Raw genomic sequence first — 12,507 nt, forward strand, 5'->3', positions numbered from 1 at the left:
CCTGGCTAGTTTTTTGTATTTTTAGTACAGATGGGGTTTCCCCGTGTTAGCCAGGATGATCTTGATCTCCTGACCTCGTGATCCACCCACCTCGGCCTCCCAAAGTGCTGGGATTACAGGCGTGAGTCACTGCACCCGGCCTAATTTTTTTTTTTAAACCTTAGGAATAAATTAAGAAACGATATCTTTTTCTGATGATCCCCAGAGACAGGCAGTGTAATTTTTAATTAACCCAGTCTTATTAGGAGATAAGTTTACTCTTCATTCTACAAAGACACTTAACTCATGGAACACTGAGTCACTCTGACCCTTGACTTTATTACACAAAATGAAATACTTCTGAAGAAATACAGAATTTCTTAACTCGTAGCAGGATCAAAGAACAAAGGGTCCTGCTTTCGCATTTCAAAGTTGGACACAGTTCTCAAAAAGGCCACAAATACTTATGGAGTCTCAACTCTAAATTAAAATGACTAATCATTAAACTGTTCAACTTAGAGTAATAAAACATGTCTAGACACAGACCCCTCTGGCCTATAGTCAGTCTGGGAAGGGTTAGAAAGAACCAACCCTTTGTGTGGCTGGGCTCCTTCCATATCTTCCTTGCACAAGCAATGAAACCCAGCAGGGAAAGCAGTGGAGCTGGCAGAAGGCAGAGTGAGAAGACACCCAGTGAGGACTGAAGGGAGAGGAGAGGCCAGGGCAGCCTCAGGTACAGCTCATACCTTAACTTCCTTGGCCTCAGAGAGGGCTGCTGTGATTGCCCGTGGCTCCCTACAGGCCACAGGAGGCCCTTGGTCTGGAAATGAGAGTGAGAGCAGTTTAGGCTGGTGTCTGGCAGCCCTGCTATAGGTGTCCCAGGAAAATTCAACTCCTCCATAATGAGATTTTGATGGGACACACATCCCTGAAAATAATGTAAAAAATAAGAAACAAGAACCATTGCTTTCTACAGTGGTCCACTCAGCGGCCCCAATGTTATTTACTGTACTAGCTTGGAAATGGGCAAATTCTGGAAACTATCCAACCCATGAGGATTTTCCCCTTCATATAATACAGGAAAGGGAAAAACCAGTTTGAATGGGTTGTTTATTCAAAATCATCTTGTGAGAGCCTTAGGAACTAAAAAGATGGTATCTGATTTTCATGTTTTTGTTTTTTTTTTTTTTTTTGAGACAGAGTCTCACTCTGTCACCCAGGCCGGAGTGCAGTGGCATGATCTCGGCTCACTGCAACATTTAACTCCCGGGTTCAAGTGATTCTTCTGCCTCAGCCTCCAGAATAGCTGGGACTACAGGTACGTGCCACCATGCCCAGCTAATTTTTGTATTTATTTTTTTTGAGACAGAGTCTCGCTCTGTCGCCCAGGCTGGAGTGCAGTGGCGCAATCCTGGCTCACTGCAAGCTCCGCCTCCCGGGTTCATGCCATTTTCCTGCCTCAGCCTCCTGAGTAGCTGGGACTACAGGCGCCCGCCACCACACCCGGCTAATTTTTTTGTATTTTTAGTAGAGACGGGGTTTCACCGTGGTAACCAAGATGGTCTCGATCTCCTGATCTTGTGATCCGCCCGCCTCGGCCTCCCAAAGTGCTGGGATTACAGGCGTGAGCCACCGCACCCGGCCTAATTTTTGTATTTTTAGTAGAGGTGGGGTGTCACCATATTGGCCAGGCTAGTCTCGAACTCCTGACCTCGTGATCCACCCACTTCGACCTCCCAAAGTGCTGGGATTACAGGTGGGTGCCCTGATTTTCTTTCTTTCGAGATGGAGTCTCGCTTGCTCTGTTGCCCAGGATGGAGTGCAGCAGTGCGATCTCGGCCCACTGCAAACTCCTCCTCCCCTTCCCGGGTTCTTGCCATTCTCCTGCCTCAGCCTCCTGGGTAGCTGGGACTACAGGTACTTGCCACCACGCCTCGCTAGTTTTTTTTTTTTTTTTTTTTTTTTTGTATTTTTAGTAGAGACAGGGTGTCACTGTGTTAACCAGGATGGTCTCAATCTTCTGACCTCGTGATCCACCTGCCTCGGCCTCCCAAAGTGCTGGGATTACAGGCGTAAGCCACCACTCCTGGTCCCTGATTTTTCATTTTTAAGAGACAGGGTCTTGGTCTGTCACTCAGAGGGGAGGTACAGTAGCACAATCATAGCTCACTGTAACCTCAAACTCCTGGGCTCAAGTGATCCTCCCATCTCAGCCTTCCAAGTAGCTGAGACCACAGGTGCATGCTGCCACGTCCGGCTAATTTGTTTTTGTTTGTTTTTGTTTTGTAGAGATGGGGTCTCACAGGCTGGGCGCAGTGGCTCACGTCTGTAATCCCAGCACTTTGGGAGGCTGAAGTGGGCGGATCACCTGAGGTTGGGAGTTCAAGACCAGCCTGACAAATACAGAGAAACCCCATCTCTACTAAATATACAAAATTAGCCGGGCATGGTGGCGCATGCCTGTAATCCCAGCTACTCGGGAGGCTGAGGCAGGACAATCGCTTGAACCCGGGAGGTGGAGGTTGCAGTGAGCCAAGATCACACCATTGCACTCCAGCATGGGTAACGAGAGTGAAACTCCTTCTTAAAAAAAAAAAAAAAAGAGATGGGGTCTCACCATGTTGTCCAGGTTAGTCTTGAGCTCCTGGCCTCAAGCAATCCTGCCTCAGCCTCCCCAAGTGCTAGGATTACAAGTGTGAACCACTGTGCCTGGCCTCTATTTCATTTCATAAGTAAACTTAAACTGGGACATCAGTTTGATAAACTTGAAAGAAAAAATAGGCCAGGCGCAGTGGCTTAAGCCTGTAATCCCAGCATTTTGTGAGGCTGAGGCAGGCGGATCATGAGGTCAGGAGTTCGAGACCAGCCTGGCCAACGTGGTTAAACCCCGTCTCTACTACTAGAAATACAAAAATTAGCTGGGTATGGTGGTGGGTGCCTGTAATCCCAGCTACTCGGGAGGCTGAGGCAGGAGAATTGCTTGAACCTGGGAGGCAGAGGTTGCAGTGAACTGAGATCACACCACTGCACTCTAGCCTAGGTGACAGAGCAATACTCTATCTCAGGGGGGAAAAAAAAAGAAAAAAATATATATATATGCTTTTAAATGTTTTATTTCTGATAACAAAAAATACATATGTGTTGCAAAAATTCAAAAAACTTCAGCAAGATATAAATGGAAAGCCAAAGTCCCATATAAGCCCACTGCTCTTCAGAAATAATACAAGGTCTACAATATTATTAGTTTTAAGAAAGTGCTTGAAAAACAGGACAAGGGAAAAAGCAGCGAGGAAGAAAAATGGCTTGTGAGCAGTGATGCTCTGGACATTTGCTAGTGCATGTCACCTCTTTCACTGTCAGGCTTATCATTTTCTCTGTTCACAAGAAGATATAGGGTGTCCTGTAATATGTCTACTGATCAAAAAATGCAAACACTCTGACAGCATAAGTGGCTAAAAATAAGAAAGAAAAAAATCCTGAGGCCTGAAAATGTACTGGTCATGTGTAGGGAATATTTTAAAGACCCAAAAGTGTTGTTTGGAGTCATGCTGCCACAGCAAGTTTTATGAGAGCCCTTCTGCTACACAGTATTCCGTAAGGAGGCCTGCCCGCCTTTCACCAAGTACAGGCACCCAGGGGCTCCAGATGCACCACAACCAGGCTGCTGCCTCAGCTCTCATCACCACCATTTTCACATTTCATTCCAACAAATAAGGATGCACTTAATCCTTGTCGTGGGCAGCACCTGGTACCCAAAGTGCTGGACCTTCCCTCCCCTCGTGCCCACTGACCCCACCTCAGCAGGGCCTCTGACCCTAGGGTACTTGGCAGGCTTCAGGGACTTTCTGCTCTTGGCCAGCCCAAATGTCCTGCAATTTGTCTTTCTAGCTGAGACCAATAAATTAACTGTGGGCTGGTCAGAAGCCATCATCATCACTGCTATCAAAACCCAGGTCATAGAGCAAATTCTTTCCTGCCTCCTTGCATAGAGGGGTCTCTGAACATCCAAGATTGAGGTCACTGAACCAGCTCATCTGGTGGTCCCCCTGGGAACTGCTGGAAAGTAGCCTGTTGTCTTGGGAAGAGCATCTGCTGAACTGCAAGAGTCTTCCCTGCACTGCCCTTGCTGTCTTATTGGGCATGACTGTTCCTCCCAGAATAGGGAAGACTGGTTTTCTGGGGCTCCTGGGATACTGCAGATGCAAAGGCTTAGCATGGGGTTCCTGCTGCCCCAGGAAGGGCCTTTGTGGGACAGAAATTGCAGGCTGAGGACTCTGATATTTGGAATTGAATTTACAGGTCTGGTTTGGGATTTGTTTCTGCTTCCTGGCTAGGAGCCTGCCTCTGTGGGCCCTGTGGGCCTTCCTGGGCTGCTGCTTCTTGTCTTTCCCCTGCATTTCTTCAGTCCCATCTTTCTGTTTAGTCACCAAATGTTCACGTGGGTCACACAAAAACATACTTTGGGCTTGATATTTTTGGCAGGCATTCTTAATGCTGGTTGAAAAGTTGTTTATCTCCAGTGATGTGAGCTGTGAGGCTCCTTGGGAAACCAGGTCCCTGTCACTAGGAATCTTATGGCCTTGGATGCTGGAACCACAGTTCTTGGCACCTGTTTTAATAACAGCCCAGTTCTTGCAGTTAGTCTGCACTGCCTTGTCCTTTACATGCCTATTTCTTTCATGGGACACAAATGCTGGCAGTGCAGCCTCTTCTTGGAGAGCATCATTCTTTGCTCCTTCACCCCAGACACCAAATTCTCCAGGCTGTAGGGAACCCATACCAGGATTCCATGCAGCAGGGAGGGCCTGGGCCTGCCATAAAACTGGCTTCTCAAAGGTGTATTTTTCCTGCCCGGTGAGATTGAGGTTCTGGGCCAAAGGTGGTGACGTCTGAGAAGCGCTGTCTTTTACATGCCCAGGTACTGGAGGCACTGAGATCAATCTCTTCAGCTCTGCTAGGACACTGGGCACATTCAGCTGGCCTAGCTGCTCACACAGCTGCTGGAATTCCTGACTCTGTTGAGCAACTAAAACTTCAAGGTGCTTCAGGTTGGACTTCATTTCTATAAACTCTGCTTGTCTCTGGGGAGAGAGGCAGTGAGAAAGACAGTGATGGACAGTGCAAGTCAGAAAGCACAATAAACATGAGAACAGACCACTGGATGTGACCGCAGAACCACAGCTTGCTCCCTGTAGGGAACCTCCCAGGGTAAGCAAAACTCCACTTTGGAGTTGAACTCCTGGGGCCCACATCATGTCAAGGAACCTTGGGAAAGGAAGCTAGCCTATATGCTGGCCCCTTTCCAAGTGGCCTGTGCTGGCCTCTGGTCTTAGCTGAAAATTTGCAACTTTAAAGGTTTCTCAGCCGGGTACGGTGGCTCACGCCTGCAATCCCCAGCACTTTGGGAGACTGAGGCAGGTGGATCATGAGGTCAAGAGATTGAGACCATCCTGGCCAACATGGTGAAAAACCCCATCTCTACTAAAAATACAAAAATTAGCCAGGTGTGGTGGTGTGCACCTTTAAGTCCTAGCTACTCGGGAGGCTGAGGCAGGAGAATTGCTTGAACACGGGAGGTGGAAGTTGCAGTGAGCCAAGATCGTGCCACTGCACGACAAAGCGAGACTCCGTCTCAAAAAAAAAAAAAAAAAGTTTCTCTCTGGATCTGGTTACAAAGCCCAAAACACACTTGGAAAGAGGTTGGGGTTTACACTTACAGCTTCAGATCTTTTCTTCATCTCAAGGATGGCCTGCTCCATGTTGCCTTTGTCCTGGACTGCCTCAAACACCAGGTCATTCTGGGCCTGCACAGTCTCTTGTACTAAATACAAAACAATGACAATTTACCTCCTGAAGACTATGTATGCATCTGCCCAAACCACAGAACCACAGCAGTGAAAAGGGAGGAGCTGGATGCAGACCAGAGTGGTTCCTCCAGGTTCTCTTTCCCTCCCTCCTTGACAAGATCCTGGCTAGGGCAGACGTAACCTCAGCACCTCCTGGGGACTCTGAGAATGGGGACTCTGAGACAACAGCACAAACCTCTGTGGCCTTCCTTCTTGGCCCTGTCATCAGAGTGATCTTTGTAGAATGTAGGTATCATCATGCACCCTCTGAAACCTTCATTGAAACATTTTCTTTTTTTTTTTTTTTGAGACAGACACTAACTCTGTCACCTAGACTGGAGCACAGTGACACGATCTTGGTTCACTGCAACCTCCACCTCCCAGGTTTGAGCGATTCTCCTGCCTCAACTCCCAAGTAGCTGGGATTACACACGTGTGCCACCACACCCGGCTAATTTTTGTATTTTTAGTAGAGATGGGGTTTCACCATGTTGGCCAGGCTGGTCTTGAACTCCTGACCTCAGGTGATCTGCCCGCCTCAGCCTCCCAAAGTGCTGGGATTACAGGCATGAGCCACTGTGCCCAGCCCATTGAAACTTTCAATGGCACCCCACTGGCCACTGAACAAAATCTAAATCTTTAAATTGGCTAACAAGATCTGGGCTCACTTCCCTTTACCCATTTGTCCTCCTCCACATCACTGGACTCTGTTTTCTCTCTCACCATTGGCCTTTGTGCAAAGTCTTCCCTTAGCTTCAAGTACCCTGCTTCTGTCCCTGTCATCCCCCCGACCCACCAATCGCCACCTTAGTCCAGCTAATTCCTGTTCTTCCGTCTACTTTCAGCAGTAACCTCCTCAGAAAATACCATTTCCACTCGGCTAGGGTGTTGCTTCTCTCTGCTGGTAGCACCGTGTATGTGCCCTACCATCATTTATTGCCCTCCATTTATTTATCCCATACTTACACTTGGACCCAAATAGACTTGGGGACCTAGGTGCTAACTACATCAGGACTGATACTGATTTCCCTCTTTTACACAGTGAGATTCTGCACATACACACACACATTTAATGACACAATGTGTTGCAATTTATTGCCATCCTCTTGCTAGACTACAGGTCATATGAGGATGCTTTTATATTTATTCAATGAATGTTTAATGAGCATATACTATGTGCCAGGCACTGTGGATATAATAGTTATCAAAACAGATAAAGCTAGCCGGGCGTGGTGGCTCACGCCTGTAATCCCAGCACTTCAGGAGGCTGACACGGGCAGATCACCTTAGGTCAGGAGTTCGAAGCCAGCCTAACCAACATGGTGAAATCCTGTCTCTACTAAAAATAGAAAAATGAGCCAGGCATGGCGGCAGGTGCCTGTAGTCCCAGCTATTCAGTTGGCTGAGGCACAAGAATTGCTTGAACCTGGGAGGTAGAGGTTGCAGTGAGTTGAGATCCTGCCATTGCACTCCAGCCTGGGTGACAGAGCGAGACTTCGTCTAAAAAAAAAAAAAAAAAAGACAAAGCCCTCTTGAAATTGCAATCTTAGGGAAAACAGGTAGTTAATGACTAATTATACAAATAACTATAAATGTAATAACTGCTCTAAAGGAAAAGTATATTGTGCTTGAGACCATGTAACATGTAGACTTAGTCACTCTCAGGGTTAAGATTTCCCTAAGAAACTGTTATTTAGCTGAATTATCATAAAACTGTAAGGGAAAGAATATTACCAGCAGAAGAAAGAGCATGTTCCAAACAGAGGAACTGAGATCAGCATGGCTGAAACATCAGGTGAGCAAGGGGTCCAGGAGCAGGCCACAGCTGAGGGGAGGCAGGTCACAGCTACACAGAGGGGTGTATGGGCCATGGCAAGATTGGTGGGCTTCATTCTTTTTTTTTTTTTTTTTATTTGAGACAGAATCTCATTGTCACCTAGCTGGAGTGCAGTGGCATGATCTCAGCTCACTGCAACCTCTGCCCCCTGGGTTCAAGCAGTTCTCCAGCCTCAGCCTCCGGAGTAGCTAGGATTACAGGCATGCACTACCATGCCCAGCTATTAATTGTATTGTAATAGAGACGAGGTTTTGCCATGTTGACCAGGCTGGTCTCGAACTCTTGACCTCAGGTGATCCACCTGCTTCAGCCTCCCAAAGTGCTGGGATTACAGGCATGAGCCACCACACCTGGCAGAGATAATACACCTTTATCTGAAAGTTTATTGTCAGACACTGTGCTAGGAGCATAGGAAACAATTTTGAACAAAACTGTCTACCTACATGAATTTTTTTTTAATTATTTTTTATTTTTTATTTTTTGAGACTGAGTCTCGTTCTGTTGTGAGGCTGGAGTGCAGTAGTGGAATCTCGGCTCACTGCAACCTCTGCCTCTGGGTTCAAGCGATTCTCCTGCCTCAGCCTCCAAGTAGCTGGGACTTTAGGTGTGTGCCACCACGTCCAGCTAATTTTTGTATTTTTGGTAGAGCCGGGATTCACCATGTTGGCCAGGATGATCTCGATCTCTTGACCCCACGATCCACTGGCTTCGGCCTCCCAAAGTGCTGAGATTACAGGCGTGAACCACCACACCCAGCCGAATTCTACAGTCTAGAAGAGGGAAAAAATAATAAACAGGCTGGCCAGGCGCAGTGGCTCAAGCCTGTAATCCCAGCACTTTGGGAGGCCAAGATGGGCGGATCACTAGGTCAGGAGATCGAGACCATCCTAGCTAACACGGTGAAACCCCGTCTCTACTAAAAAAATACAAAAAACTAGCCGGGCGTGGTGGCGGGCGCCTGTAGTCCCAGCTACTCAGGAGGCTGAGGCAGGAGAATGGCGTAAACCTGGGAGGCAGAGCTTGCAGTGAGCTGAGATCCGGCCACTGCGCTCCAGCCTGGGCGACAGAGCAAGACTCCGTCTCAAAATAATAATAGTAATAATAATAATAATAATAATAATAATAATACAGGCTGGGCACAGTGGCTTACACCTATAATCCCAGCACTTTGGGAAGCCACTGAGGTGGGAGGATTGCTTGGGCCCAGGAGTTCTAGACCAGCCTGGGCAACACAGTGAGATCCTGTCTCTATAAAATGAAAAATAAAAATTAGCTAGATGGGGTGGTATGTGTCTATGGTCCTAGCTACTCAGGAGGCTGAGGTGGGAGAATTGCTTGCTCCCAGGAGGTCAAGACTACAGTCAGCTGTGATTGTGCCACTGCACTCCAGCTTTGACGACAAGGCGAGACCCTATCTCAAAAATAAAAAAAAGAAAGCAGTAAGAAATGGTACATTTATGTTATGTGTATTTTACCACAATTTTTTTTTATACTTTATGTTCTAGGGTACATGTGCACAACCTGCAGGTTTGTTACGTATGTATACATGTGCCATGTTGGTGTGCTGCACCCATTAACTCGTCATTTACATTAGGTATATCTCCTAATGCTATACCTCCCTCCTCCCCCCACCCCACAACAGGCCTTGGTGTGTGATGTTCCCCTTTCTGTGTTCAAGTGTTCTCATTGTTCAATTACCACAATTTTTAAAAAGTGGGTCCAGGGCTGCACCACCCCACTGGCAATGCTGGCTGCCTTCTGGAAACTGCATATGCCTCACTCCCTCAGTGTGTAAATTAACAAACACTAATGGATAACAACAGAAAATGGCATGAAAACAGTAGGAATCAGCAATTTTTCACAGGAAGTTTTGGGAAATGTTTACTGTAGTCTCCCTACAGTTGGGAAAAAATTGAACAAACAAGATGAATTTGGTGGCAGGGCGTGGTGACTCATGCCTGTAATCTCAGCACTTTGGGAGGCCACAGAGGGTAGACCACCTGAGGTCAGGAGTTCAAGACCAGCCTGACCAACATGGAGAAACCCCGCCTCTACTAAAAATATAAAATTAGCCAGGTGGCACATGCCTGTAATCCCAGCTACTCAGGAGCCTGAGGCAGGAGAATCTCTTGAACCTGGGAGGCGGAGGTTCCAGTGAGCTGAGATTACGTCATCACACTCCAGCCTGGGCAGTAAGAGTGAAACTCCGTCCCCAAAAAAAAAAAAAAAAGATGAATTTGGTGCTTTGAAAAATGTGAAAGCTGCTAAAGAACTCTATTCTCAAATAGCAGAAGTAACCAAAATTAATGAAGCTCTTGTAGAACATACTGGACTTGTAAACAAATCTTATGAAGATGGTTGGCTGATCAAGGTGACACTAAGTAACCCTTCAGAACCACATGAACTAATGAGTGAAGAAGTATATAAAAACTAAGTAGGACGGGCATGGTGGCTCACGCCTGTAATCCCAGCACTTTGGGTGGTCGAGACGGGCAGATCAGCTGAGATCGGGAGTTCGAGAACAGCCTGACCAACATGGAGAAACCCCATCTCTACTAAAAATATAAAAATTAGCCGTGTGTGGTGTCGCACGCCTGTAGTCCCAGCTACTCAGGAGGCTGAGGCAGGAGAATCGTTTGAACCCAGGAGGCAGAGGTTGCGGTGAGCTGAGATCACGCCATTGCACTCCAGCCTGGGCAACAAAAGCAAAACTCCATCTCAAAAAAAAAAAAAAAAAAAAAAACTAAGGCCAAGTGCAGTGGTTTATGCCAGTAATCCCAGCACCTTGGGAAGCTGAAGCTGGCGGATCACAAAATCTGGAGATTGAGACCTTCCTGGCCAGCATGGTGAACCCTGTCTCTACTAAAAATACAAAAATTAGCTGGGCATGGTGACACACGCCTGTAGTCCCAGCTACTCGGGAGACTGAGGCAGGAGAAACACTTGAACCTGGGACGCAGAGGTTGCAGTGAGCTGAGATTACGCCACTACACTCCAGCCTGGTGACAGAGAGAGACTCCATCTCAAAACAAAAACAAAAACAAAATTAGCCAGGCATGGTGGCATGTGCCTGTAGTCCCAGCTACTCAGGAGGCTGAAACAGGAGAACCACTTGAACCTGGGAAGGGCAGGTTGCAGTGAGCTGAGATCGCACCACTGCACTCCAGCCTGGGTGACAGAGCAAGAGACTGTCTCAAAACCAACCAACCAACCAACAAACAAAAACTAAGTAAAATATCTTGAGAAGTGAAAATGGAACCCCTAAACTAACATGAAACAATTTAATCCAGCATAGTTATTTTCTTTTTTTTTTTTTAGTTTTTTGAGGCAGAGTCTCGCTCTGTATTGGATTCCTGCTCCTAAACTCAATTAGTCAAATATTCTTCAGACATCCATGTAGATATTTATAGTAGAGAGCAAATGTAATTATCCTTCCATAGAGAAGTTCCTAAATAGTAATGTTTCTTAGCAACAGTAGAAATTACCGACCCTCACAAAAGCAGAGCATGAGAAAGGCAAGCAAAGTGTTTGATTCTGGATTAAGTGCTCAGAAAACATCCATCTGAGGTCCCATACGTTCACTTCTTGTCCCCAGGGCAACGTATGTTTGGTGTCTTCTCTTTTATAAGAGCTTTTGTATCAGACTCATTACTTCCAAAGTCTATCCATATTTTTTCTTTTAAAAAATTTAGTTATGAAAATAACTGAAAACCATAAAAGTATAAAAAGGCATACAATGAAAAAATGATTGAATCTCTCCTCTGCAGACCTTGGTCTCACTTCCTGGATTTAACATTATCACTGGTTGCTGGAATTTTATATTAATACGTGTGCGTATCTATATATACATTATAGGTCCTGTGTTTGTATGTGTATGTATGTTTAGAAGAGTATTCTTCTTTGCTTTGACTATAAACATTAGATATTTTTAGCTTTTATGTAAAAATGCTATTTAAAATCTATTTCCATATTCTGGACAGTATCTGTTTTCCTGTTAAGATAGTTTTTAAACAATTTGTTTTTATTTAGCAATTTGACAAGGCCTCAATTGAGATGAGATCAGATTGTGATGCAACTTAGAAATGAATGCTTTTCCCCAGATGGCCAGTGATTTTCCTTTTACTCTGTAGTTTTATTCTCCCTCAGGTGCTGATGAGAGCCTAAGGAAAGATCTGGCAGCCTCCTTGTATAAGATGAGACCTCCTCCAACTTTTTTAGGAATACTCTTCCCAGTTTTCACTGGCTGGTCACACTTACTGACAAGATGTATCCTGGAGCACGTGAAGAGCACCTTTTTGTTGTTTTAATTTAACAGTGAACAGATATTTCCATTCTACCATTTTCATATAGATGGATCTCACTCTTCTTAACAATTTTATCTATTTTGCTTAGAAAGGCTTCTCACATTCTAAAATTATAAAAATGTTGTCCATTTGGTTGGCCGGGTGTGGTGGTTCATGCCTATAATCCCAGCACTTTGGGAGGCTGAGGTGGACAATCACAAGGTCAAGAGTTGGAGACCAGCCTGGCCAACATGGTGAAACCGTCTCTACTAAAAATGTAAAAATTAGCAGAGCGTGATAGTGCGTGCCTGCAGTCCAGGCTACTTGGGAGGCTGAGGAAGGAGAATCGCTTGAACCCGGGAGGCAGAGGTTGCAGTGAGCTGAGATCATGCCACTGCATTCTGGCCTAGTGACAGAGCGTGACTCCGTCTCAAAAAAAAAAAAGTTGTCCATGTTTTCTTCTAGTTCTTTTTATAATTTAGTCACCAGACTTAACATATGAGGTAAAGTAGTATACAAGAGGCTTTGGTAATTCACTTTATTACTCTGGTCCTTAGTGTCC

The 12,507-nt window shown here is 45.9% G+C and overlaps 1 protein-coding gene across 5 annotated transcripts in view; it reads right to left on the minus strand.

The window, feature by feature from the left end:
- Positions 1-298: 298 nt before the first annotated feature.
- Positions 299-12,507, minus strand: part of IHO1 (interactor of HORMAD1 1) — a 62,947-nt gene continuing 50,738 nt past the window's right edge. For all 5 annotated transcript variants that reach the window (XM_038003925.2, XM_038003926.2, XM_038003927.2 and 2 more), the window contains 2 exons: positions 5,697-5,800; positions 299-5,060 (listed from right to left, as the gene is read on the minus strand). In XM_038003925.2, the coding sequence (XP_037859853.1) occupies positions 3,897-5,060; positions 5,697-5,800 (1,268 nt within the window). In that variant the 3' untranslated portion in view covers positions 299-3,896. The remainder of the gene's footprint in view (positions 5,061-5,696; positions 5,801-12,507) is intronic.

Source organism: Chlorocebus sabaeus, chromosome 22 (assembly GCF_047675955.1).
Source record: "Chlorocebus sabaeus isolate Y175 chromosome 22, mChlSab1.0.hap1, whole genome shotgun sequence".
NCBI lineage: Eukaryota > Metazoa > Chordata > Mammalia > Primates > Cercopithecidae > Chlorocebus > Chlorocebus sabaeus.